The sequence below is a fragment of the Anabrus simplex genome, chromosome 2 (assembly GCF_040414725.1).
Source record: "Anabrus simplex isolate iqAnaSimp1 chromosome 2, ASM4041472v1, whole genome shotgun sequence".
Taxonomy (NCBI): Eukaryota; Metazoa; Arthropoda; class Insecta; order Orthoptera; family Tettigoniidae; genus Anabrus; species Anabrus simplex.
In genome coordinates this window covers 135,475,104-135,499,083 of record NC_090266.1, presented here as the reverse complement: position 1 = coordinate 135,499,083, position 23,980 = coordinate 135,475,104, and the positions used below count along the sequence as shown (strand labels likewise).

The 23,980-nt window shown below is 36.3% G+C and overlaps 1 protein-coding gene across 2 annotated transcripts in view; it reads left to right on the top strand.

The window, feature by feature from the left end:
* The window catches only part of Acf (ATP-dependent chromatin assembly factor large subunit), a 711,969-nt gene that overhangs the window by 670,975 nt on the left and 17,014 nt on the right, over window positions 1–23,980 (top strand). For both annotated transcript variants that reach the window (XR_011017808.1, XM_068226116.1), the window contains one exon: window positions 5,280–5,443. Coding sequence is in view for 1 of the 2 variants with exons in the window: in XM_068226116.1 (XP_068082217.1) it covers window positions 5,280–5,443 (164 nt within the window). In the remaining variant the exon portion in view is untranslated. The remainder of the gene's footprint in view (window positions 1–5,279; window positions 5,444–23,980) is intronic.

Genomic DNA, 23,980 nt, shown 5'->3' with positions numbered 1-23,980 from the left:
TGCAGGTTTTTGATTTAAGAAGTATTTATAAGCTGTTCAACTTTCTGCTAGTGCAGCCTTCCATTATTGCTCCATTTAGACTAGCTAGTATGACCTTGTAATAGTAATCTTTAGATTGTCACGTAATATTATGCAAAAATTTGAAAGTTTACTTCTAGTGTAGAGTATGAAAGGATGACAAACTGAGTAAATTTATTTCCTTAGTTTTACCTTCCTAATAAATCTCTCCTGTACCCTGTTTACAAACTCTTCAAAGATTCTTTACTTCTTATTTTTCTGTAGATCTTTTACAACACATGCCAGCAACTGTCTGCAGTAGTAGGAGCATCTGACTGGTAGAAGGGCAGTTACAAGTAGTGCATATATATGAGTGCCAGACTGTACCTGGCCTACTGAATTATTCTCGTAGAGTTACTTTCCTTCTCGTGGCAGTAAATTACCATATTTGCTTGCATATAACTCCCACTTTTTTGACCAAAAATAAGTGTGAAAATTTTCGGTACATGGTATATGCGAGATTTGTGTGCCAAAGATCATATTCCCAAAAGAATGTAAAATTTGCATTAGGCTATTGAAACAAGACAACTGGCATACTTACCCTGTTAATTTTCACTGCCTTCAATCTCCAAGCTATTCTCGTTTGCATCATTCTGGTCACCATCCCATACTGCAGCATCCTGACTTTCATCCAACGCATTTGCGATACCCCTCTTCGAGAAACTTTTCACAATAACATCTGTTGACGCCATAACCCATGCCCGCATAACCCAGTCGCACACGAGTTCAACAGCCTCAATTCTGCCTGCTGGCGTCAGCTCATACTGCCATCCATTCGGCGTACAATTTACGTATGTTGTGAAGGGCTTGTTGACGGAAACATATAAGGGCTGTACACATTGTGCGAGTCTACCAGGATTTACAAGATCAGTTTTCATTTCCTGAAGACATTTCTTTACATCTTCCACCAAGTGTCCACAGAAACTGTCCCACATTAGCATTGCTGGGTGTTGAAGCAGTGCCCCTAGCCTTGCTTCCCACACCATACGGACCCAGTCCTGAACAAGAGCTCTATCCGTCCATCCTGTCTCTTGAACCCGTACATGAATGCCTTTGGGAAACTTCACTTTAGGCACTGTTTTCCTTGTGAAAATAAGGTGCGGTAGCAATTTTCTTCCATCTGCGGTTATTGCTAGCATGACTGCAACGCTGCTTTCCAGACCCAGTTGTACGTACAAGCACACTAGATTCTCCCTTTTTGTTGATGGTGGTGTTGCATCGCATGTCAAAGTTTATTGGAGTTTGATTTGCATTGCCAATTTGAGATAAGAGGTAATCGTTTTTCTTCCGCATTGCTATCACATGACGATGAAAATCTACGATTTTTGTCACTGAAATCGCTCTGCATTCCCTGAGAGAGAGATATTCACCTTCACAGTCACAATCCCTTTCGTGTCTTGAATCTACGGATCCAACCCTGGCTTACTTTCAGATCCGAACAGCTGATTCCTCCTTTAATCACTAGTTCACGCGCTTTGAAATGTAGCATCTCGTGCGAGACACTAAAGCCATAATTTTGCAACTCTGTAACTTAATGAAGCAACTCATCTTCCAGCTCAAGAAACTTGCCAGTTTTCAGCCCTCTGAATGCCTTACGTGTTCGGTTAGTGGTTTCTAGCACAGCTTTTGTTTATGCCAGTAGCAAACATAAAACTCGGTCACACCAAATTCTCAACCGGCAGCTCTGTTACTATGTTCTTCAGCATATTTTATCACTTTGAGTTTAAACCCAGCCATATAACTGCCACATTTCTCCATAACTTAAAGATCGACCTACACAAGAAAACTTAACTGAAGAGCAACAATGAAATGTGAAGACAAAATACTGGTACTTGTCGACAATACAACAGATGGACGAAACCCAATACCGTGATCACTTGACTGCCCGGACAGGGAAACACTTCCAGTTCACGTGATCAGCTCTGCTGGACGGGTAGCGATAAGAATATTGACAAAGACAGAAGAGTGAGAGGGATGGCTGAGTGTGACTGACCGGCTAGGAATGCAGCCTTGGGGCAGGGTTTGCGAGTTAGATATTTTTGTTACAACAGCTAGCCTCAACCATTCTGCAGGTAGAAAGAAATGCAGTTTCTTCATGTACTGTCATGTACAAAGTACCATAACAGCAATTGGTACAGTCCCGATATTTAATTTAGGCACGTCCACGGAATTCCCAAACTTTGTTTCGTTTATGCACTGTACATTTTTATGACGTCAGAAATTCATGCGAGTTATGTATGTTGAATTTTTTTTTTCCCCCCTGCAATTTCAAATGTTAAAAATGAGGTGCAAGATATACACGGTGGTGAACTATATGCGAGTAAATTCAGTATATTGGACAGCACTTACTAGTTTTCTCACTAAACCAAGTAAATCAGCTGTGTGGTACAGAGTGTGCAGCTTAAGTTTGCATTCAGTATATGGTGGGTTCGAACCCCAACATCGGTAGCCTTAAAGATGTTTTTCCATGATTTCCCGTTTTCATGTTTGGAAAATGTTGTATTTGTACCTAAAGGTTACGGTTGCTTCCTTCCTTCCAAGTCCTAACCATTTCCTATCCCATTGTTGCTGGAAACCTGCATATGTTAGTGCAATGTTAAAAACTGTTAGCAAAAAGATAAAAGAAGTAAAAATCACTTTTGACCCTGACTTTCTAACCCTAGATTTTTTTTTTTTTTAACCTCTTAGAGTAATAATCTCAAGCTTGATTAAACTTCAGTAGGGTTAATTCTTCAGAGTAAGATTTAGAAACCAGTCTGTGGTGAAAAATCTAGTATTTCAGTCTGCATTTCTTCAGGTCATCCTAGAAAGTTGTGGGCTTGCTGGAGCCACCTTGCCCTCATTTTGGGGTTTTGGCCAAGTATGTAAGACCAGATAATTTTTTGAGTGAGAATTCCAACACAAGATTGACTGGGATTCAAACCTGGGCTGTTTGAGACAGCTACTGAGCACCTGGACTATTAATGCCTTATTTAAGTGGTGTTTAACACTTGCATGCTACATTACAGTGCATGGAAGACAAAAATTATAAAATTTGTTGAATTCTAAGAATGTCACTTTCTGGAAAAATCAGAATCTTCAAGGCTACCGTTGGTGGAGTTCGAGCCCACCCTATACTGAATGCAAACTTAAGCTGCGCACTCTGTACTACACAGCTCATTTACTTGGTTTAGTGTGAAAACTACTAAGTGCTGTCCAATAAACCGTATTTGCTTGCATAACTAACTAATGTTGGACTTGGGAGATTACTCCATTCTTTTGAAATATTATAAGCTGACACTGGAAATTCTGGGACAGTACTGGCTCAGTACTTGCTGCCCAGTTAAGAAACATTATCATATATGATCATTTTCACTGTCATAAAGATAGTGAGAATGAAGGTTAATATTTCATCCTAACTAGTTTCTACCCCTGAAAAAAGTTGTAATACTGCCAGCATGTGACATCAGTCGATTGCCCTTGGAAATAATTCTGTGGAAGAAGTTCCTCTGGTTTCATTTAGACAGCAGCCTGAGCCAAGCCCCTGTTTTATAAGCAGGTGTCTTCTTTTAGGTAAAATCTAATCCCTTACATGTGTGAAGCATGCAGTATTTTGTATGAAGTAAGAAGTGCATAGTAATTATTCATCTTGTTTGCCTCTCATTTGTAATTTATTTCTTTATCTAGCAGCATGAGTAGATCTCTGTACATATTATTATTATTCACTTAGTTTGTCTATCTTGAGTAATTTGTTTCTTTTTTTTTTCATCTTTTGTATTTAAAGTAAGGTAAGATTAAGATGTACTTCTGTAGTTAGTGGATATCTCCTGATAAATGGAGGTATGAGTTGCTAGTAAGAAGAGTAGAGCACTGTTACGTATAACGTTGGGCTAGTTTGTGTAAATTATTGATATTTTGTTAAGAAGAAAGCCATACTTTCCCATGTCGACTCACTTAAATGTAACTTGAAAGATTTTCAGTGTGTCGAACACACAAGTTAAATATAAATTATGCACTATAACAAAGCTGCCAAGAAACACACATTAACAAGGAATAAAAAATGCACACTATTAAACAAAGAATGGGATGTTTTGTTCTTGAAATTACATCAGATTCTATCTAATCACACTCTAGGGACAAAGGAGGACATCATTAACTTATTGGGCCCGAGCCACGGAACTGTTCCGTTCGTAATTCAATTTTTCCTCAAGAGATCGCAGAGTGAGTTGCATTTGTGATTTCTATAGGGACTCTTTCTTTGCAATGTTATATGCTCTTTGCTAATATATATCGATATTGTGCTTGGTAATGTTAGTTTGAAGTGGACCATCTCTAGACTTTGAGATTCGATTGTAAACAAGATGGCTGCCAGTAAAGAACTGAAATTTACCAATATAGAACCTCTTTTAGAAAGTAATGATGATTAGGAATGTCATTTTTTCAGTGAAATTAGTAGTAATATTACTAATACTGTAAGCATTGCTCCTGAAGAGCAAACAGATGTGGAAATCGAAGAGAAAGTGAAAGGAGAAGACTGTGTTACAGCTCAGCAGGCAGACTGAGTACAGACCAATGATACCAATAAAATAAAATGTTTTTAATCTATTCCTTGTTCCACAGTTCGTGGTATGAAAGCCATTTATTTTCATGTATATTTAAATCTTTAATGGTCTTGTAGGTAAGAAATTTCTCATGATATGAAGTGACACTATATTTCCTCCAAAATAATCCCAGCCCCAATTTAGTTTCGATGATGCTACTTGCTTTACGTCGCACCGACACAGATAGGTCTTATGGCTATGATGGGACAGGAAAGGGCTAGGAGTGGGAAGGAAGCGGCCGAGGCCCTAATTAAGGTACAGCCTCAGCATTTGCCTGGTGTGAAAATGGAAAACCACAGAAAACCATTTTCAGGGCTGCCGACAGTGGGGGTCGAACCTATCTCCCGAATACTGGATACTGGCCACACTTAACCAACTGCAGCTATCGAGCTCCGTCAATGTAGTTTCAATCCAACAAATATGCAGGGCTCAGTGGGGTAAGATAAGTTCTATATTTCAAGTTCCTAAGTATTAAACAGAAGTAAACATAAATGTTCTAAAATTATTTATTTATTTTGTTTTTTTTTTTGCAGGTATGTTATAGTGCAATATTTATATTTAACTTGTGTATTTGGCAGACTGAAAAGCCTTTAAGTTACAGTTATTGATTATATTAATAGATGTACATTGTCCATATTTTAGGCTCCAGGTTACTATTCACGTGTCAGGAGACCCATGGACTTAACAGCCGTGAGAGCCAAGCTGGCCTCTCGCCAATACAAATCTAATAATGAATTTTTACGAGATATCATGTTGATGTTCAACAATATCAACATGTATAACACTGCTGATGTTGAACTTTCCAGGTGAGCATTTTTACTATTCCATTCAAATTTTTTAGCAGCTTTTAAAGACCTTAGTGTATGCTGTCGATAATGGCACCCAGCTTGCTTTATTATGAATTGTCCCTTCGTAGAAGTGTTTCCTTAATATACCACTCCATTGATCGTTAATCTGTAGTAGTTGATTGAAATGTGTCTGTCATATTTATACAAGTTCCAGCAAATTTTTTTAATAAATGTAACTCCTGTACCAAAATTTGATCTGAGTAAGTACAGCATCATTGCTCAGTAGTAAATAGTGATTCTTCTGCTGTAAAGCGGAACACATCCATTTTTGAAAAAAAGGTTACCTATTACATCCTACTTTGCCCACTTTGATATCTCTTGTCCAGCTCTTGCTGAACCGAGTAACTATGACGGTTGTTCTCTTAGATCAGTGGTTCCCAACCTGGGGGGCAATTGCCCCCAAGTGGATGATTTGGGTTATCAGGGGGGGGCGTTGAGTATTCAAAGGGGGAAAAATTAAACCAGTACTGTACAATATAAGTTGCTGGGTAGCACGAGTCACTGGCTGTTCTCAGCTGGCTAGTTCACTGCGCTCACCCCTCTCCACAGTCCCCACCTGTTGTTGCTCTGCGCGGCCGACTGGTGACTCAACCCCCTCTCCCTCCTGCCATCACAACACACTTGCCGTTGGCGTGCATTCGTCTTCAGAATTATATAGCCCTTGTGTGCCTCACCATCAGTTTTTGTGCATTAGTTTTGAAGTGTAGAAGTTCATGCACAATGGATTCAAAAAAAGAATTGTCGTCAATACTCAGCTGAGTATTTAAAATTTGGTTTTAACGCGTCACCACAAAACGTGCAGTTTCCACATTGTCTTTTGTGCGATAAAATATTTACTAGTAATGAAGCCATGAAACCTTTGCGAATGAAAGCTCATTTATCAAGAGTACGCAGTGATAAAGTGGTTTAAATTTAAAAGTGGGTAAAGAACTTAGTTATTTTCAACACCTCAGAGCTGTCGTATCCTAGGGAATGGACAGGCTGGGCACTAGGGTTCAAATATCAGATTGGTGTTGATTAACAACACTTTCTGACACCATGAAATTTTTAGTCTACTTTATTCTAAATCGATTGTTCTCCTCTCAAAATTGATTTTAAATAATCAGTTTGTCTGTCTGTCTTTGTCTTCTTTAGAAAAATACATACACCTATACGTTTCACTATACAACACTTAAAAATTCTCTTCAGTCTTTAAAGTCTCTTAACTAGTTGATATTTATCTCGGGTTTTGAGGCTTCTTTCTTACTGCTTCTTTCTTGAATCCTTGCTGTAGGGTTCCTCTGAATCTTCCCTAACGAGTTCTGTACGTACTGTCCTTTTGCTTTACCCTGTGGGACTCAGCTTAACAGTTCTACTGCTGCGTGATCTAACTCGTTCTGCTATCTTCACTGACTATTTTCTACCAAGTGACAGCTCGCCAAGTGGCCTAGTGACTGTTCCTTCCCGAGAGACCGCTCCTTTCCAAGTGACTAGAATGACCAGACTGACCAGAATGACCCCGAGTCTCTCTTGTCACTCCCTTTTATCACATCTCCAAATTTCTAGAACAAGTTATCCCCTACTTCAATGTTCTCTAACATCACTGATATTTTTTTACAAGTTGCTTTACGTCGCGCCGACACAGGTGGGTCTTCTGGCGACGATGGGGTAGGAAAGGGCTAGGAGTGGGAAAGAAGCGGTAAGGCCACAGCCCCAGCATTTGTCTGGTGTGAAAATGAAAAACCACAGAAAACCATCTTTAGGGCTGCCGACAGTGGGGTTCGAACCCACTATGTCCCAAATACTGGATACTGGCCGCTCTCAAGCGACTGACAGCTATCGAGCTCGGTCACTGATTTGTTACCTTTCCATTGGTTACCTCATGCATGATCCCACCCGTCCGCTGTACATACATGTGACTGGTGACCTTTCACAGAATCTTTCTAGAAGGAATAGTTGCACCACTAAGTGCGTTCTTAGTTCACAGGGCACCTTCCTACGTGACCAAAAACATGCTTGTTTACCACTGGTCCACCTAGTTTGAGCCTCAAACTATGATCTTCTGGTCTGTTTACTACATTCCCTGACATATTCTGATTGCTCAAGATTGGTTCACTCCCTGACTCACTGAATGTTCCAAGTTGAAACTAGCTTTAAGAATGCTTTTAATTATAAATGTGATTCTGCACTTAATCACTGCATTGATGTTTGATTTACACTTAATCACTCACTTCCACTGTTTCTTCTTTATCTTCTCTTTATATGTTATACTTAAACTACTCATGATTATTAGGGATTCTGACTGGGAGGTCATGGATCGAACCCCGTTCGATGCGCTCGCTCCATAATATCCCACGGATGAACGTGTTGTGAATCTGCGCTCGCAACAAAGCTAAAACTGATAAACGGCCTAATGTGAGTAAATTATTTAAAAAACGAGCAACCGATCTTGACAAAGGTTTTCTTGCTTCTTACGAGGTGTCTTTATTGATTGCTAAATGTGGTAAACCTCAAACAATTGGCAAAACTCTTGTTTTACCGGCTACCGAAAAAAATTTGTTGAAATCTTGCTAGACGAGGGCCCTAGTAATAAGTCAATCACTTCCTTTGAGCAACAATACTGTTTCCAGGCAAATTGACGAAATGGCCACGGACGTTGAATCCAAACTCGCCAATTTGTTGAAGAAAAGTAAATTTGCATTGCAGATTGATGAATCAATTGTGTTTGATAACAAAGCAATTTTGACAGCTTATGTGAGGTTTATCAATGAACAAAAGGAAATTACCGAGAAAATGTTGTTTGCTAGAACACTGATACGAAGGGATCATTGATTTTTAAAGTGGTGCAAGATTATTTTGAGGAAAAAGAGATTCCCCTAACAAACGTGAGCACTAGCGCAACAGACGGTGCTCCTGCCATGTCAGGTCGTCATGCGTTGTTTCTAGCCCACCTTAAGAAAGAAGTGCCAGAGGTCATCACTATTCATCGTCAACACTTAGCTACAAAAAAATTGAGTGGTGTCCTGCATGAAACCCTACAACTAGTTGTTACTGGTGTTAACAATATCCAGGCTAATTCCCTCAATGACCATCTGTTCCGACAACTTTGCCATAAAAATGATGAAAATTCAAATGCTTGCTTCTACATACGGCCGCGAGATGGCTTTCCAAAAGAAACTGTTTGCGCAGTTTCTTCAAATTATTTGACACAGTTACCGAGTTTCTCGACATGTCTGATCCTGTTTTAAGTGAGAATTTGAAGCAACGCAAGTTGGAACTTGCGTACCTTAAACATATTTTTGAAAAAAATGAACAAAGTCAGTATAAGGCTTCAAGGAAACAAGATGAACCTTATCAAGGGTCAAAGAAATTATTTCATCATTCATCGCCAAGTTTGATATTCACAAGGTGAATATTGGCAAAGAGCTGATTCAGATTCAAGTGTTCAGTGTCAGATAACGAGACTCCTGAACTCCCAGAAGACAAAATTCTAATTTTTACGTATCACCTTGACCATTGCAAGTGACTAATTTCATGTTTTAATCCGTATTGAAATCTGTTGATATACAATAATAAAGTTTTATTATGAATCCACCTGTTCAATACATTATAATGTTGTTACATTTAAAATAACTTCATTAGTTAAAAAGTTATATATGGGACATGTTTCGCTCCCTTACAGAGCATCATCAGCCAAATCTGAATCTCAAATAATTGTTATTTACATAAATAAAGACTTAAGAACTATTAGAACATTTTTGACAAACTTAAAACTTATTCTATTAGAAAAATCGTAAAATATAAAATCTTTGTATACGTGGCTTAATTACATGTGCTTAATAGGAAGATACATTAAAATTATGGAAGAGAGAGTACTAAAATATAAAATATATAATATATATATATATATCAAATCAAATCAAAATCTCTTTATTTGCAAATGAGGTGTCTACCTCGGTGGCAAATGGTACACTAAAATACATTATTGTCAAGCACTAAATATTAAATTAACAAGAGAAGAAAATTTTTCCTATAATACAATATTATACAATTTACGCTAACAATGTTTTCTATTAAACACATAGCTCATCCTTAATAAATTTATATTGTTTACAAAATTCTAATTATAATATCTCCTGTACTACTTACAAATATAGTCAACTGATATACAATATGTGGAATTGCTTCAAATGATACTATAAAACTGGTATAACATTAATATTTACATTGCATTTATTTATTTACTTTTTTTTTTACCCGTTCTGGATCCTAAGTAGCATAACGACCTGCTGCGTCTTAACCAGAGCCCCTTTTGCCACCACTTTTCAGAGTTCCTGAAGGGCCTTCACAGCTACCGTAGCGGTCCCAGGGCCCTCGAAGTCCCCACTGTACTTCACCCCTACAGGCAGTCCCCTACTTTGGCTGTCCAAACTCCTTAGACCAGGGGATGGAATTAATTTATTCACACACATTTTTTTATTTACAATAACCTGCACCGGTCGAATGCCCTCTAACACTTCATTTATTTTCTCTGTTGCTGTTTATTCTCTTCTTGAATATCTGTACAGATTTTGGAAAAGGATCAAACACTACCCCTGGTAAACTGTTCCACTCCTTCACACCCTTCCCAATGAATGAAAATTTACCCCAATCGCTTCTGCTAAAATTCCTTCTAATTTTATATTTGTGGTCAGTCCTGCCGATATAATTATTTTCCAACTGAAGCCTCTCACGGATATCTCCCCATGCTTCTTCTCCTGTATAGGATCTATATAATCCTGTAAGTCTAGTTTTCTCCCTTCTCTTACTTAAAGTTTCCCACCCTAGTTTCTTTAACATTTCTGATACACTACTCTTTCTCCTGAAATCCCCTGTTACAAATCTTGCTGCTTTCCTCTGTGCACACTATCTATTTCTTTTATTAGGTATTCTTGGTGAGGATCCCAAACACTGTTTGCATATTCCAATAATGGACGAACCATACTTAAGTAACTTTTTTCTTTTAATTCTTTGTTGCATCCTTTAAGTAGCCTCATTATGACATGTAATGATCTGTATGCTTTCCCAACAATGTCATCAATATGACCCTTCCAGTGCAAATTACTTTCAAATCTCACACCTAAGTATTTGCACTTGCCATCTTTTGGGATAACTACCTCATCCAAAGTATATTCAAATTCAGTTTTAAAGCTCCTGTTTGTAAAAGTTGTAACAGTTGATTTGCCTCCATTAACCTTCATATTATTTTCTTCAACCCATTGTTGGATACTTTCAAGGTCCCTTTGTAATTCTGAACAATCCTCATTGTTGTTTATTTCTCTATAAACAATTATGTCATCTGCGTACAATCTTATTTTTGATGTTATATTGTTCCCTAAATCATTTGCGTATATTAAGAAAAGTAACGGACCGATTATACTACCCTGCATAAAAACAATATATATACAATTCTCCACCTTATCAATACGAATTTATTTTACATTACAAATATTCAAGACTAGTTTCGACCCCTATGGGGTCATCCTCAGTTGACATGCATTGTAAATTGTTCATAAAAACATCACGTATAGTGGTAAAAGTTAGACTAGTTTAGGCTGATCATTAATGTTTGGTATGTCTAGTACATGACTAGTGTGCATTGTTCATAAAGACATATATTACCTTACTGCTACTACCCAAATTTAAATTATATAGTATGGAACACAGATATGTTTGTGTAACTCAACAGTGACAAGTTCAAATATTTACAGAATTGGCTGTTGATTAGTCACATGATATTACAGAACACAGGCTTGAACATTTTTGATTTAAGTGTCAGTGCAACATCTTGCTTTTATACATACTAGAAGCTAAATTCATTTTGTAAAGTCATTACATTCTGATTGGAACTTAGTGTGAGGTTAAAGTTGAATAAAATATATGCTAATGTGGACATTAAAATATTGTTAAAATGGGCATATAATCAAAAACAATGGTATGTATGCCACACATGTCTAGTATAAAAACTCATTACATTGATGCTGTTAGTGTGCAGTACAGCATATACACTGATTTGGCATAAATGGATTTGTATATATATTGTTCCAACAAAGTGGATCCATAAAAATATAAGATGTATAGGTAATTAGTATTATAATGATCCACTGCAAATTAGGTAATGCTGTTGTTTATCTGAAGATCTATTGGCAGCTACAGATATTAAAGTTATTAAAAATGTTAATGGAACATGTTTTCTTCCGTAGACGCGATGTTTAAGATTGGTAGCATTAGTCAAATATGATGAAAGTTATGCGTCTTGGTGCACGTTGGTTAGTTCTGGAAGCTTGTATGTAATGAGCAACCAAGGTGGAGTGTCTGGAAATAGAAATAAAAGTGTGATAATGTTGTGGATAGAAAGTGTGATAGTGAAACGTATGTCGTTTACTTACGTAAAGTGCTGGAGCCGTGCGTTCTTAGTAGCTGCCTGTTGGGATCTGGTGCGCGTAGCTCTGAGATTGTAGTTAGCGGCGGTGGAGGGGAGGTTTGGGGGGATAGGTGGAGTGTTAGTAATAGGAGTGGGGTTGGAGGGGGGAGGGTTTTGAGGCGGTTGATTTGAACATATCGATTTTTGCTTGTTTATTCTTTTGATATAGAAATCTTTTAATAAGGGAATTACTGCATGAAAAAGGATGTTATTTCTGTCTATACTTTCATTTAGGTTGGAGTTTGGATTCACATATTTGTCTAAATTTATGTAAAATTCTTCTATTATACTGAGTAAGGGACTTTTTGGGTTCATGTTAAGGATTTGCATGTCGTTCTTAATGTCTGTGAAATTATGTTTTTGATCGTCAATATGCTGACCCATAGCCGAAAAATGTCTGTGCTTGACGGCGTTTACATGTTCATTATATCGTATTAAAAAACTTCTACCGGTAAGTCCTATATAGCTGGCTTGGCAGTCGTTACATTTTAGGCGATAGACTCCTGAATGATTGTATTTATTCGTGTTATTAACTAATTTGGAATTGTATAGTATGTTGGTGTTGTTGCGTGCCGTTTTATATGCTATTTTTAGGCCTTGTTTTTTGAAGATGTTTGTTATGGGATGTATATGGTTATTGTTATAAGTAAACAGTGCATATTCTTTTTTATTTTTAGTGATTCTAGTTAGCTTGGTTTTAGGTTGATTTTTGACTTTATTGATGATCCGGTTTATCATTTCTCTTTTGTATCCATTTTGTTTTGCTATTTCATGGATTGTGTTTAGTTCTTTATTTAGATTTTCTTTTGAAAGTGGAATGTTGTATGCTCTATGAATCATACTATAGTATGCAGCTCTTTTATGGGCATGTGGGTGGGTGGAGTCTATCTTTATTGTATTTGATGTATGGGTAGATTTCCTATATATATTGTATGTTAGGTGGTTGTTATGTCTGGTTATGGATATATCTAGGTAGTTTATGGTGTTGTTGTGTTCAGTGTCCATGGTAAATTTAATGTGGGGATCTATTTTATTTAGTTGTTCTAGGATTATGTTTTCATTAGTATGTCTGTTGTCCATGATTATAAATGCATCATCGACAAACCTGCACCAATAGATTATATTTTCTATTTTTTTAATTTCTTGATGTTCTAAGTGATCCATATATATATCAGCTATTATGCCTGATATTGGTGATCCCATAGGTAATCCTTTTTGTTGATAAATAGTGTCATGGAACTTGAAATAGTTGTTATTGATAGCAAATTGTAGAAGTTTAATAAATTCATCTATTTCCAATTTGCTTAGCTTACTGTGGTTATAAAGGTTGGATTCTATGATAGTGATAGTTTTTTGTGTGGGTATATTAGGATACATGTTTGTTATATCATATGTAGCTAGCTTGTAAAAATGTTCTATTCTAATATTCTTAGTAATGTTGCAGAAATCTATTGAGTTTTTTATGGTTTTGTTTGCTTGAAAAACATAATGTTTTTTGAGGAATTTTTGTATGTATTTGGATAATTTATAAATAGGGCTTGGTCTATAATTTATTATGGGTCTCATAGGAATGTTGTTTTTATGGATCTTAGGATAAGCTTTAGCTGTAGGTATCCCTGGATTCATAGTGGTTAATTTTGCAGTTTCCTGTTCGTTCATAAGAAAATTGGTGTTTTTTAGGAGGATTTTTAAGTTTTTCTGGATACTGTTAGTGGGATCTTTAGTCTTAATTTGAAAGGTTTCATCTTGAAAGCAGGTTTTTGTTTTTGTTATATATTCCTCTTTATCCATAATAACTGTAGTGTTTCCTTTATCTGCCTTTGTTACTATTAGGTTATTTTGCTGTATTTTATTTTTAAGTACCTTAATTTGTGTTTGGTTTGTGATATCTTGATTCTGAGGTTTTTGAGTGATCTTATCAATATATTGTGGTAGTGTTTTTTTGATTTCATATCTAATTTCATTTTGTTTTTCTTGGGGTATTTTATTTAGGGCATCTTCTGTTTCAGTAATAATGGTGGCTATGTTTTCAAATACTGAATTGTTTTTCCAGTTATGTTTTGGTCCCTTGCTCAGTATAATTGTTTCTTTTTCATTGAATGTTGTGTTAGTTAGGTTTTGGAGTGGGGGATGGAAAATATGTTGGTTGTTATCAGTAGAAACAGTAATATGTTGTCTATGTTGTATATGGTTGGTTTGGTTTAGTGATGTCTTGAGTGCGTTAAGTTTCTTGTTTAAGGTATTCTGCTTCTGTATGGCTATGTTTTCTATCTTTTCGTTAGTTATTTGTTGGAAATTGCTCCAGTATGTGTGTGGTAGCTCATGTGAGGCTTTAAGGTGCGCTTCATACATTTGTGTGTTTAGGTGTTGTTTTTTCCTATACATGAATTTAATTTCTTCTTTCAGCCATATTCGATTGGTTTTGTTTTGGGTATTTTGGGTTTGATATGTGCTTCTATGTTTATTATTATATTTCCTAAGAAATTTAGGAGTTAGATTATTAAGTAGGCATTGTTTTAAGAAAGTGATGTTTTTGACAATATTTGTGATCTTAATCTTCAGATTTTGATATCTGTGTGCTATTCTTCTTGCCTGGTTGGCTTTTCCACTATTGTTTATAAGTTTCATTTCCGTATTGATGGATATTACTTTACATAAAAACAATATATATACAATTCTCCACCTTATCAATACGAATTTATTTTACATTACAAATATTCAAGACTAGTTTCGACCCCTATGGGGTCATCCTCAGTTGACATGCATTGTAAATTGTTCATAAAAACATCACGTATAGTGGTAAAAGTTAGACTAGTTTAGGCTGATCATTAATGTTTGGTATGTCTAGTACATGACTAGTGTGCATTGTTCATAAAGACATATATTACCTTACTGCTACTACCCAAATTTAAATTATATAGTATGGAACACAGATATGTTTGTGTAACTCAACAGTGACAAGTTCAAATATTTACAGAATTGGCTGTTGATTAGTCACATGATATTACAGAACACAGGCTTGAACATTTTTGATTTAAGTGTCAGTGCAACATCTTGCTTTTATACATACTAGAAGCTAAATTCATTTTGTAAAGTCATTACATTCTGATTGGAACTTAGTGTGAGGTTAAAGTTGAATAAAATATATGCTAATGTGGACATTAAAATATTGTTAAAATGGGCATATAATCAAAAACAATGGTATGTATGCCACACATGTCTAGTATAAAAACTCATTACATTGATGCTGTTAGTGTGCAGTACAGCATATACACTGATTTGGCATAAATGGATTTGTATATATATTGTTCCAACAAAGTGGATCCATAAAAATATAAGATGTATAGGTAATTAGTATTATAATGATCCACTGCAAATTAGGTAATGCTGTTGTTTATCTGAAGATCTATTGGCAGCTACAGATATTAAAGTTATTAAAAATGTTAATGGAACATGTTTTCTTCCGTAGACGCGATGTTTAAGATTGGTATACAATAGTATACTACCCTGTGCAATTCCCTTCCAAACTTTCTCTTCCTGAGATACATTATTTCCTACTTTGACTTTCTGAACCCTTGAATTTAGAAATGTTTTTATCCAACGTGTAACCCTTACGTCCAATCCTATTCCCTCCAATTTCTTTAATAATATTCCATGTTCCACTCTATCAAAGGCTTTGGAAAGATATATGGCTATGCAATCTAACTGACCTCCTGAATCCAATTGATCTGATATGTCCTGCTGAAATCCCACCAGTTGTGCCTCACAAGAAAATTTCTTTCTAAATCCATACTGGCTCCTCATGAACCAATTTTTATCATCACATATCCCTCTGATGTACTTCGATATTAAACTCTCCAGAATTTTACAAACTATACTGGTCAGGCTGATTGGTCTGTAGTTCTCTGGTTTCCTTTTATCACCCTTTCCTTTATAAATTGGTATTATTATAGATTCCTTCCATTCCTTTGGTATTACACTATTATTTATGACATAGTCAAAGAGAAATTTTAAATAAGGCACTATGTACCACCCCATAGTCTTTAACACCTCCCCAGTAATTTGATCACTTCCTGCAGCTTTTCCTTGCTGAAGCAGTTGGATTTCTCTGAAAATATCTTCGTTTGTGAATGAGAAGCTTCTTGTTTCCCTCTGTCTCTCTCCCTCTCTATCTTCTGTTTCGGTTTCCAACTCTTGACAATCATCTACTGAATCTCTAAATTCCCTACTAAATAGGTTTGCTTTCTCAGTATCTGTTAAATAATGTTCACCCCCTTCTCCCACCATTGTAGGAATTTGGACTCCTTTTCCTTTTTGATTCCTGATATATGAATACAGCTTTTTCCATTTCTCTTTGTGGTCATTACCCTCTTGAAGTATGCCATTCATATAATTCTCTTTTGCTTCCTTTTTCACTCTATTCAGTTCTCTCATTAGCTGTTTTCTAGTTTCTCTACTCTCCCTACCCTCTTTGATTTTCCTGTTTACTATTCTACATTTTCTTTTTAATTTTCTTATTTCCCTTCTATAATAAACAGGGTCTGAGGTCATTTTACCCTTCTTAACAGGTACAAATCTCTTCTCTCCTTCCCAAATAATTCCTTTAAATTTAGCCCAAAGTGTATCCACGTTACTCCCTTCACTTATCCAACAACTGAATAGTGATTTAAGGTAAGTCCCAAATTCATCAACTTTAGTTTTTCTGTACAATTTCTTGTCTTGTGTAACCCTCTTATTAAGCCTTTTTGGTACGAGTCCTACATCCATTATTACAGCCTTATGGTCTCCTATTCCTTCAATTACCTCAGTTTTATCAACAATTTCCCATGGTTTAACCAAGAATACATCTAGTAAGTTATTGAGACGAGTCGGTTCTTGTACTACTTCTGTAAATCCTCCCTCCCAAATTAACTTATTTGCCAGTTTCTGTTCATGGGCTTCACTTGCAGCTCCTTTCCATTCAACTTCAGGCAAATTTAGATCTCGCCCAATTATTACCATATCATTATTATTGTTTTTATGAGTATAATCTATTATTTTTTCAAAGATTTCCATGTCTCTTTCCTCTCTTCCAGGCCTGTATGTTCCTATAATTCCCACCTCCTTCATATTATCACAAACTAATTTTATCCCTAATATTTCATCCCTTTCATCGGTAAACCATTCATGTGAACAGTAAGTTTCCTTCACCAGAATAAACACCCCCCCCCCCCCCTCCCTTTTTAACTCCTCGGTCTCTACGATAGACTGTGTACCCTTCTGGAAATACTTCTCTATTACCCACCCCTTCTTTCAACCACGATTCCACTCCTATCACCACATCAGTCTCATAAGATTCCATCAATGTACCGAATTTTAATTGTTTATTTACTACACTTTGACAGTTTACCAAGAGCAATCTCAGACCCCCTTCCTCCCTAAAACTTGACTGTTGCAATTGGGTAACTTGAAATTCCTTACTATCCTGAGTTTCATTTTCTAGTTGACTGAGCCAGCTTGAAGTACAGCTGGCTCTTTCTACTAGTTTTCCTGGTCAGTATTATAACTCAAGGGAGTTGCCTGTTTTACAGTACATATCTTAAGATTAATAAAATCTAGAACAATATTTGCTATCTTTCGTTTACCTGAATTGTTTAGATGGAGGCCATGTTTTGTATAACAGTATCTCTCAAAACTGCTGCATTCAATAACCTGAGTATTCCGAAAATGTTTACAAATTTTAACAATATCTGTATTGACCTTGTCCACTTCAATGTTCACACATGAGTCTCTACTCAAATCATGCCTGTGGGGCACGTTCACTACAAAAACGTTAGTGTGGGTCAGCTTCCCTAGTGTATGTTTAAGTTGTGATCTTACATTCTTGGCGTCGTCGCGAGCTACGTCGTTCGTCCCACCGATGATAAGCACTGCATCGCCGCTCCCGAAGTTCCTAGTTTCAACCTTCTACGTTTTCCACAACACTGCTGATAGAAGCTCCTGGATATATTTCTCCGGTTGCTGCTATATTCTCGTCGTTAATCACTCCCGCAATTCCCCTTCCTTGGCTATCACCAAACACAGCTACCTTCGCTGATTTAGGCCTAACTGGGTCTTGAATCTGAATTCTAGGCCTAAATTTTAAACTCGGCACGGCAACGGATCGCGATGATTTGGTTTCACGCGCGCGATCACTTTCTTCCAGGATTAAATTATTTAGGGCAGAAAACCTATTTCTAATGTTTATTTCCGGAAATTCAGTTGTAGATTTCTTCTTAGCCGGCCATCCACGAACTACTTGACACCACGTGCTCGAGTTTGTTACTTGTACCGGTATATCACTCGAAAAATGGTCAGTCCCAAATTCTAGCGATCGCAGTCTTTCTTTTAATTCTTGATTTTCAACTTTAAGAGTCTCATTGCTTTTTTTTAGAATGTTTATAATTTCTAATGCACTTTTATATTCCTCATCGACTGTTTTCGGTGCTTCGTCAACGCCGTCCCCAACAACAACATTCCGAACACACTGCTCACAAATCCAGTCAACATTTTCATTAGTTTTTACGTCTCTAGGGCAATTTCCGCACTTATAATGCCACCATCGATCACATGAATCACACAACATTCCATTTTTCACTAATTTTCGACATTTTCCGCACTTTTCGTCACATTTTACGGTTAATTTACTCGGAGAATAAAACACTACGTCGTCATTACCGGGCGCCATTTTGAAAAAAAATCCTAGAAAGACGTGAAAATCAATCTTAGGAGCTAAATTTGAGGATTTTCTTGGCAATGAGATCTGGTAAAAAAGTTATTTATCCCTTGTTGATAAGAGTCTATAAAGATTCAAATTCATCGTCAATTTGATGATTGAACTTATCATTTATCCTGTTATAAGTTCAATCATCAAATTGACGATAAATTTGAATCTTTATAGACTCTTATCCACAAGGGATAAATAACTTTTTTACCAGATCTCATTGCCAAGAAAATCCTCAAATTTAACTCCTAAGATTGATTTTCACGTCTTTCTAGGATTTTGGACATAATAAATAAATATATATATATATATATATATATATATATATATATATAATTTATTTTATATTTTAGTACTCTCTCTTCCATAATTTTAATGTATCTTCCTATTAAGCACATGTAATTAAGCCACGTATACAAAGATTTTATATTTTACGATTTTTCTAATAGAATAAGTTTTAAGTTTGTCAAAAATGTTCTAATAGTTCTTAAGTCTTTATTTATGTAAATAACAATTATTTGAGATTCAGATTTGGCTGATGATGCTCTGTAAGGGAGCGAAACATGTCCCATATATAACTTTTTAACTAATGAAGTTATTTGAAATGTAACAACATTATAATGTATTGAACAGGTGGATTCATAATAAAACTTTATTATTGTATATCACCTTGACCAGTTAAAAACAGACATGGAATCAAGATTTGAAGTGTTGACCAAGTCACAAATTCTGGATTGGATTCCATTCTCGTTTGAAGCAGTGGATAAGCTTGATAACTCTTTGCAGACGGAGTTTCAAGATGTGAAGTATGACTGTGAGGTGAAAATCATTTTCAAGTAGAGCGGTTACGAGTTAGCCTGGATGAAGCTTATGGACACTTACGGACATTTATCCACAACTGTGGGGAAAAACTGAACTACTTCTCATCTTGTTCCCGTCAACATATTTAGTTGAAAAAGGATTTAGTTCTGTCGTCCAGCTCCTCACAAAACAAAGAAATATGTTGGACATTTGCCTCAAAGTAGACTTGCGCCTGAACTTGACGAACATAAAGCCGGATATTCAAGCTTTAATGAAATCCACCCAGCACAAGGCACAAGGTAAAATAAAACAACCATGAAGTTTTCAAACTTTCCTCTATTTTTTCAAATTTTAACTGTCAACTTTCTCAGTTTTTCCACATTCCAATTTAAAAATGAAAACGTTCTCGTGTTTTTTAAATGTACACTAGAACCCCATTATCCAAAATAAAGGGGGCGGAGCCACTTCGGTTGATGCATTTTTTTCGGATGACACATGGTAAATATTTTTGGAAGTTAAATGTCGAAATAAAAATGCATAAACTCTGTTAAGCAAAGGTGCATACTGTATGTTAACATTAAAATGTTTACATAATGTCACTGATTGTCTAAAATCAGTGATTTTATTCTGAATTTTCATGGTGCAGCGCTGTCGTTAAGCTATGTCGCGCCACCGTTTAATGAACAATACATCAGCTGGTGTAGATTCATTGCTTTGTTCAACAAAGCGCAAAGCAGTCTGAAATAATGAAACATTTTTTGTTGCTATTGAACTGAATACTGTATACAGTAATTTTATTACAGTACTGTAATTAAAGCGTGTGGTACTGTATTTTAATAAAAATTTGAAATCAATCTTAGCTCCAATGCATTAAATCCATCAACTAATATTAACTCGATTCTCAGAACTGCTATTGTCAAGGTCAGTGTCATCTGCATAATCTTCATGATGAGTAATACAGTAATAATAATGATGATAATAGTACAGTAATAATAATTGCTGCTTGTTCAAGAAAAAATGTATCATGGGTCAAACTAGAAAGTAAGAAACTGTTTTTGTTTTATGCTACACGTGTCATTTCGTCCCACCTCGTACCATTTAGGGCCGATGACCTAGATGTTGGGCCCCTTTAAATAACAAGCATCATCATCAATAATTTTTGTCCAAATTACTGTTTTCTGTCTTAGTATTCTTGCATAGTTATTGAACTGTACGTATGCTACTATTAAGCAGATGTGTTATTAATCCCCTGCTGCATTAAGAGGAAATGCGCCATTCAAGAATTTGTGAAGAGTAGATCACTTTCTGCTATTGGGACTTCAGAGCAGATCCAAAAAACTGACATTTTCTAAATAAATATTCGAGAATACTGGTATTGTATTGGGTGTTACAGTATGATCTTCCTTTGCCTTACAGTGTAAAACACGCACCATGGTTGTTACTGGAAGGCAGTGTTGCGTAGTTCAGATCTCTCAGCAGTGGCATACTGTTATTCTTCTCATAAGATTTTTCACCGTTGCTGTAAATAACTTATATGAAACCTGGGGAACACCTTCCTTCTTCTGGCCCCATTTATTTACAGATATATACGCCACATGGCTTTACTTCTATAGTGACGTTTTGGCCAATTTTGGCTCTGTCTTGTGGTTATGCTCTGAAACACAGACATCTAACCAATCCCAGGCTGCCATTCATATCAGTTTATATTGGTAGTGTGTCATTTCAAAACCTAGGTGCCAACTCTGTTGTTTCCAATCACCACGTGTTTAACCTATCTTGCTCAGCGTTTATGCTGTTTGGTATGGTTTACGATCTTTTGCATTTTTCTTCAGTAATCCATGTTTTTCATATTAGTCTTTATCTCTCTAGTACAGTACAATATAGCATAGTTTACAGTTTAATGTAGCATACGTTAGTACAATACATGTGTTTAATTTAATTTCCGGGTTGAACCATGTTGTACTTGTCTGCACATCACGTACAATTTGCCGACGTTTCGAATACATTGCAGTATTCTTTGTCAAGGCGACTGAAATACCCCTATGATATAGATGCTGATTCCCGGAGATAATGTCCAATAACGGACCATTACATTGGTATTATGAAATACCCCTACTCGATCAGAGGTAATAAGTCTCCCAGGCACTAGAATGGCCAGAGGTATTTCAACGCTCGTACTTTTTTACGCACAAGTTTGTGCTTTTGTGACTTTTAATCTTTTAGGGTTATGTACATTCACGCCAAAAATGATATCTGTAGATGATAAGGGAACACCGATATTGTTCATTATACCTAGGAAGGCCATAAGTGGTCATTATGACAATTGAAATAACAATCTTTAAGGTTCCTCCTTGTTCAATACAAATACACTGTTGTTAGATGATTTTTACAACATATATTTTATTGCAGAACTAGTTTCGGCACTCATTTACGCACCATCATCAGCTGCGTAATAAGTAGAGAAACTTGGAGATATAACAATATAAAACAACATAGTGGTATACTTGTAACTACTAAAATAAATAAAAATATGAAATGAATAAACGGTGAGTGAAATAAGTATAAATACCAAGACTGGGCGCCACCTGTAAAACAATTACAGGAATTTATAACTATGTAGAGCAATGAGCAACTCCTTCTCCCAAGGCGACGGTCATCAGGCTAATACCAATATAAATGGTCCGTTATTGGACATAATAAATTTTCCAGCTAACTCATTCCTGGTTGCCAGCATTTCGCCCTCGTGTGCTAGGCTGGGCTCATCAGTTGGTACCTAGCACACCTACCAAGACGCCAGCTAGTGCATACCATGGAGGCCACTGCATAGGCTAATTGCAGCCACCAGCAGTGCCAATGCACGATGAGAGACTTTATCTGGTGGCTGCAATTAGATTACGATTCCATTAATTTGACACTTGGTACTACAACGAATAATGATGGTGATGGTAGTAATAATAATAAATCTAATGTTAACAAATAAATGAAATTATACAGTACTTACTTAATGTGAACCATGTAAATAGAGCAATTAATTCATTGCAGCAGCTTCAGAACACCAAGGGCCCAATAGAAGAAAAGTTTGTTTCTTCTACAACACTTTAAGGAGTTTTCAGTGAAATACAATTATCAGGCATGTTAGATAAGAATTCCATGAACGACAAGGAATTTATTATGGCAAGTGGGATTAACTTTTTGAAAGATACATTTCTTCAAAATGAGGATATTCAAAGTGCTACTGGTGTTTTTGACATCGGGAAAACAGTTGGAAAATTATGACAACAGTGAAATACAGCTTCTTGCCACTCATTTTTCAAAACGTCTTCAAATTGAAGAGAATAACATAGAAGACATACTGAGCAAGTGGTACAAGTTCAAAGTAGTTGGGAAAGGTCTTCCACTGAATGATCTACTTGAAAAAACTGCGGACTGTGAAAGAGCGATTTCCGATTTTAGGAAAGCTTCTCAGTATAATGGCAACAATTCCTGTATCGGCCTCATCATGTGAGCAAGGGTTCAGCACGATGAATATTATTAAACACAAACTGCAAACCAAGCTAGCCTTGAAGAACTTGCGTGATCTCATGATGGATACTTTTGAATGGACCATCTTATAAGGTACTTTGATACAACAAAATTTCGTTGCTGCCGGGACAAAACCTCCTACGTGAAATATTTTTGCTTAGAACTTTGGCCGGTAATATTCTGTCGTCTAAAGTGCAATATTGTATGGGTATTGTCAAGGCATCCTCGCTCATCATAATGTATGTGCTGCGGGTCAGTATATCTCCAAAAATATTATCACATAGGAGGTTTTGTCCCGGCAACAACGATGTATTGATCGTTAGTATTTTGGTGGGAAATCAAACAGGCACATGTAGTGTAATTTCAAAAGACACTGACCTTAAAGGCAACTGGTGGCTATTTGGGTTAGTGTATCTTTAAATATAAATCGTTTTTATTCTTCTTATATGAATTGATAAGCTACACTACTTAAGGACACATTTTTAAAGACAATACCTAGCTTTATCCTAGTCTAACCTGTGGTTTTCATGATCTTTATTTGCAAAAAATGTGCTGGCTCCTGATGAAAAGGGGCTGGCTACTGAATATTTCATTTTTTTTTCTACTCTTGATTAGTCTTGGCCATTATGTCACTGGGTGTTGGCAAATTGTGAATATAGTTTGTGCCAATGTGAACAATCAAAGCGTCAGGATTTTCTTTAATACTGTCGCTATTTACACGTGTTGCCAGTTGAGCCACTCGTATTCCTGAATAGCAGTATGCAGTACCCTCTTCAACTTCGGTTGCCAACAGGTTTTTCTTTGTCTTTTTAACAGTTTGGTCGAGTCACATTCTATGCTTATCTCTTCATCTTGTGATTCTAAAACCTGTAAACTGTTTTGTGCCACTAAATTATTCCATGAAGTTTAATTAAATGTAACGTGGCTGGGTATGCCTAAAATTCTTTGACTTAACCTTTTCAAAATCACTTCCGCATTTTCTCGGCAT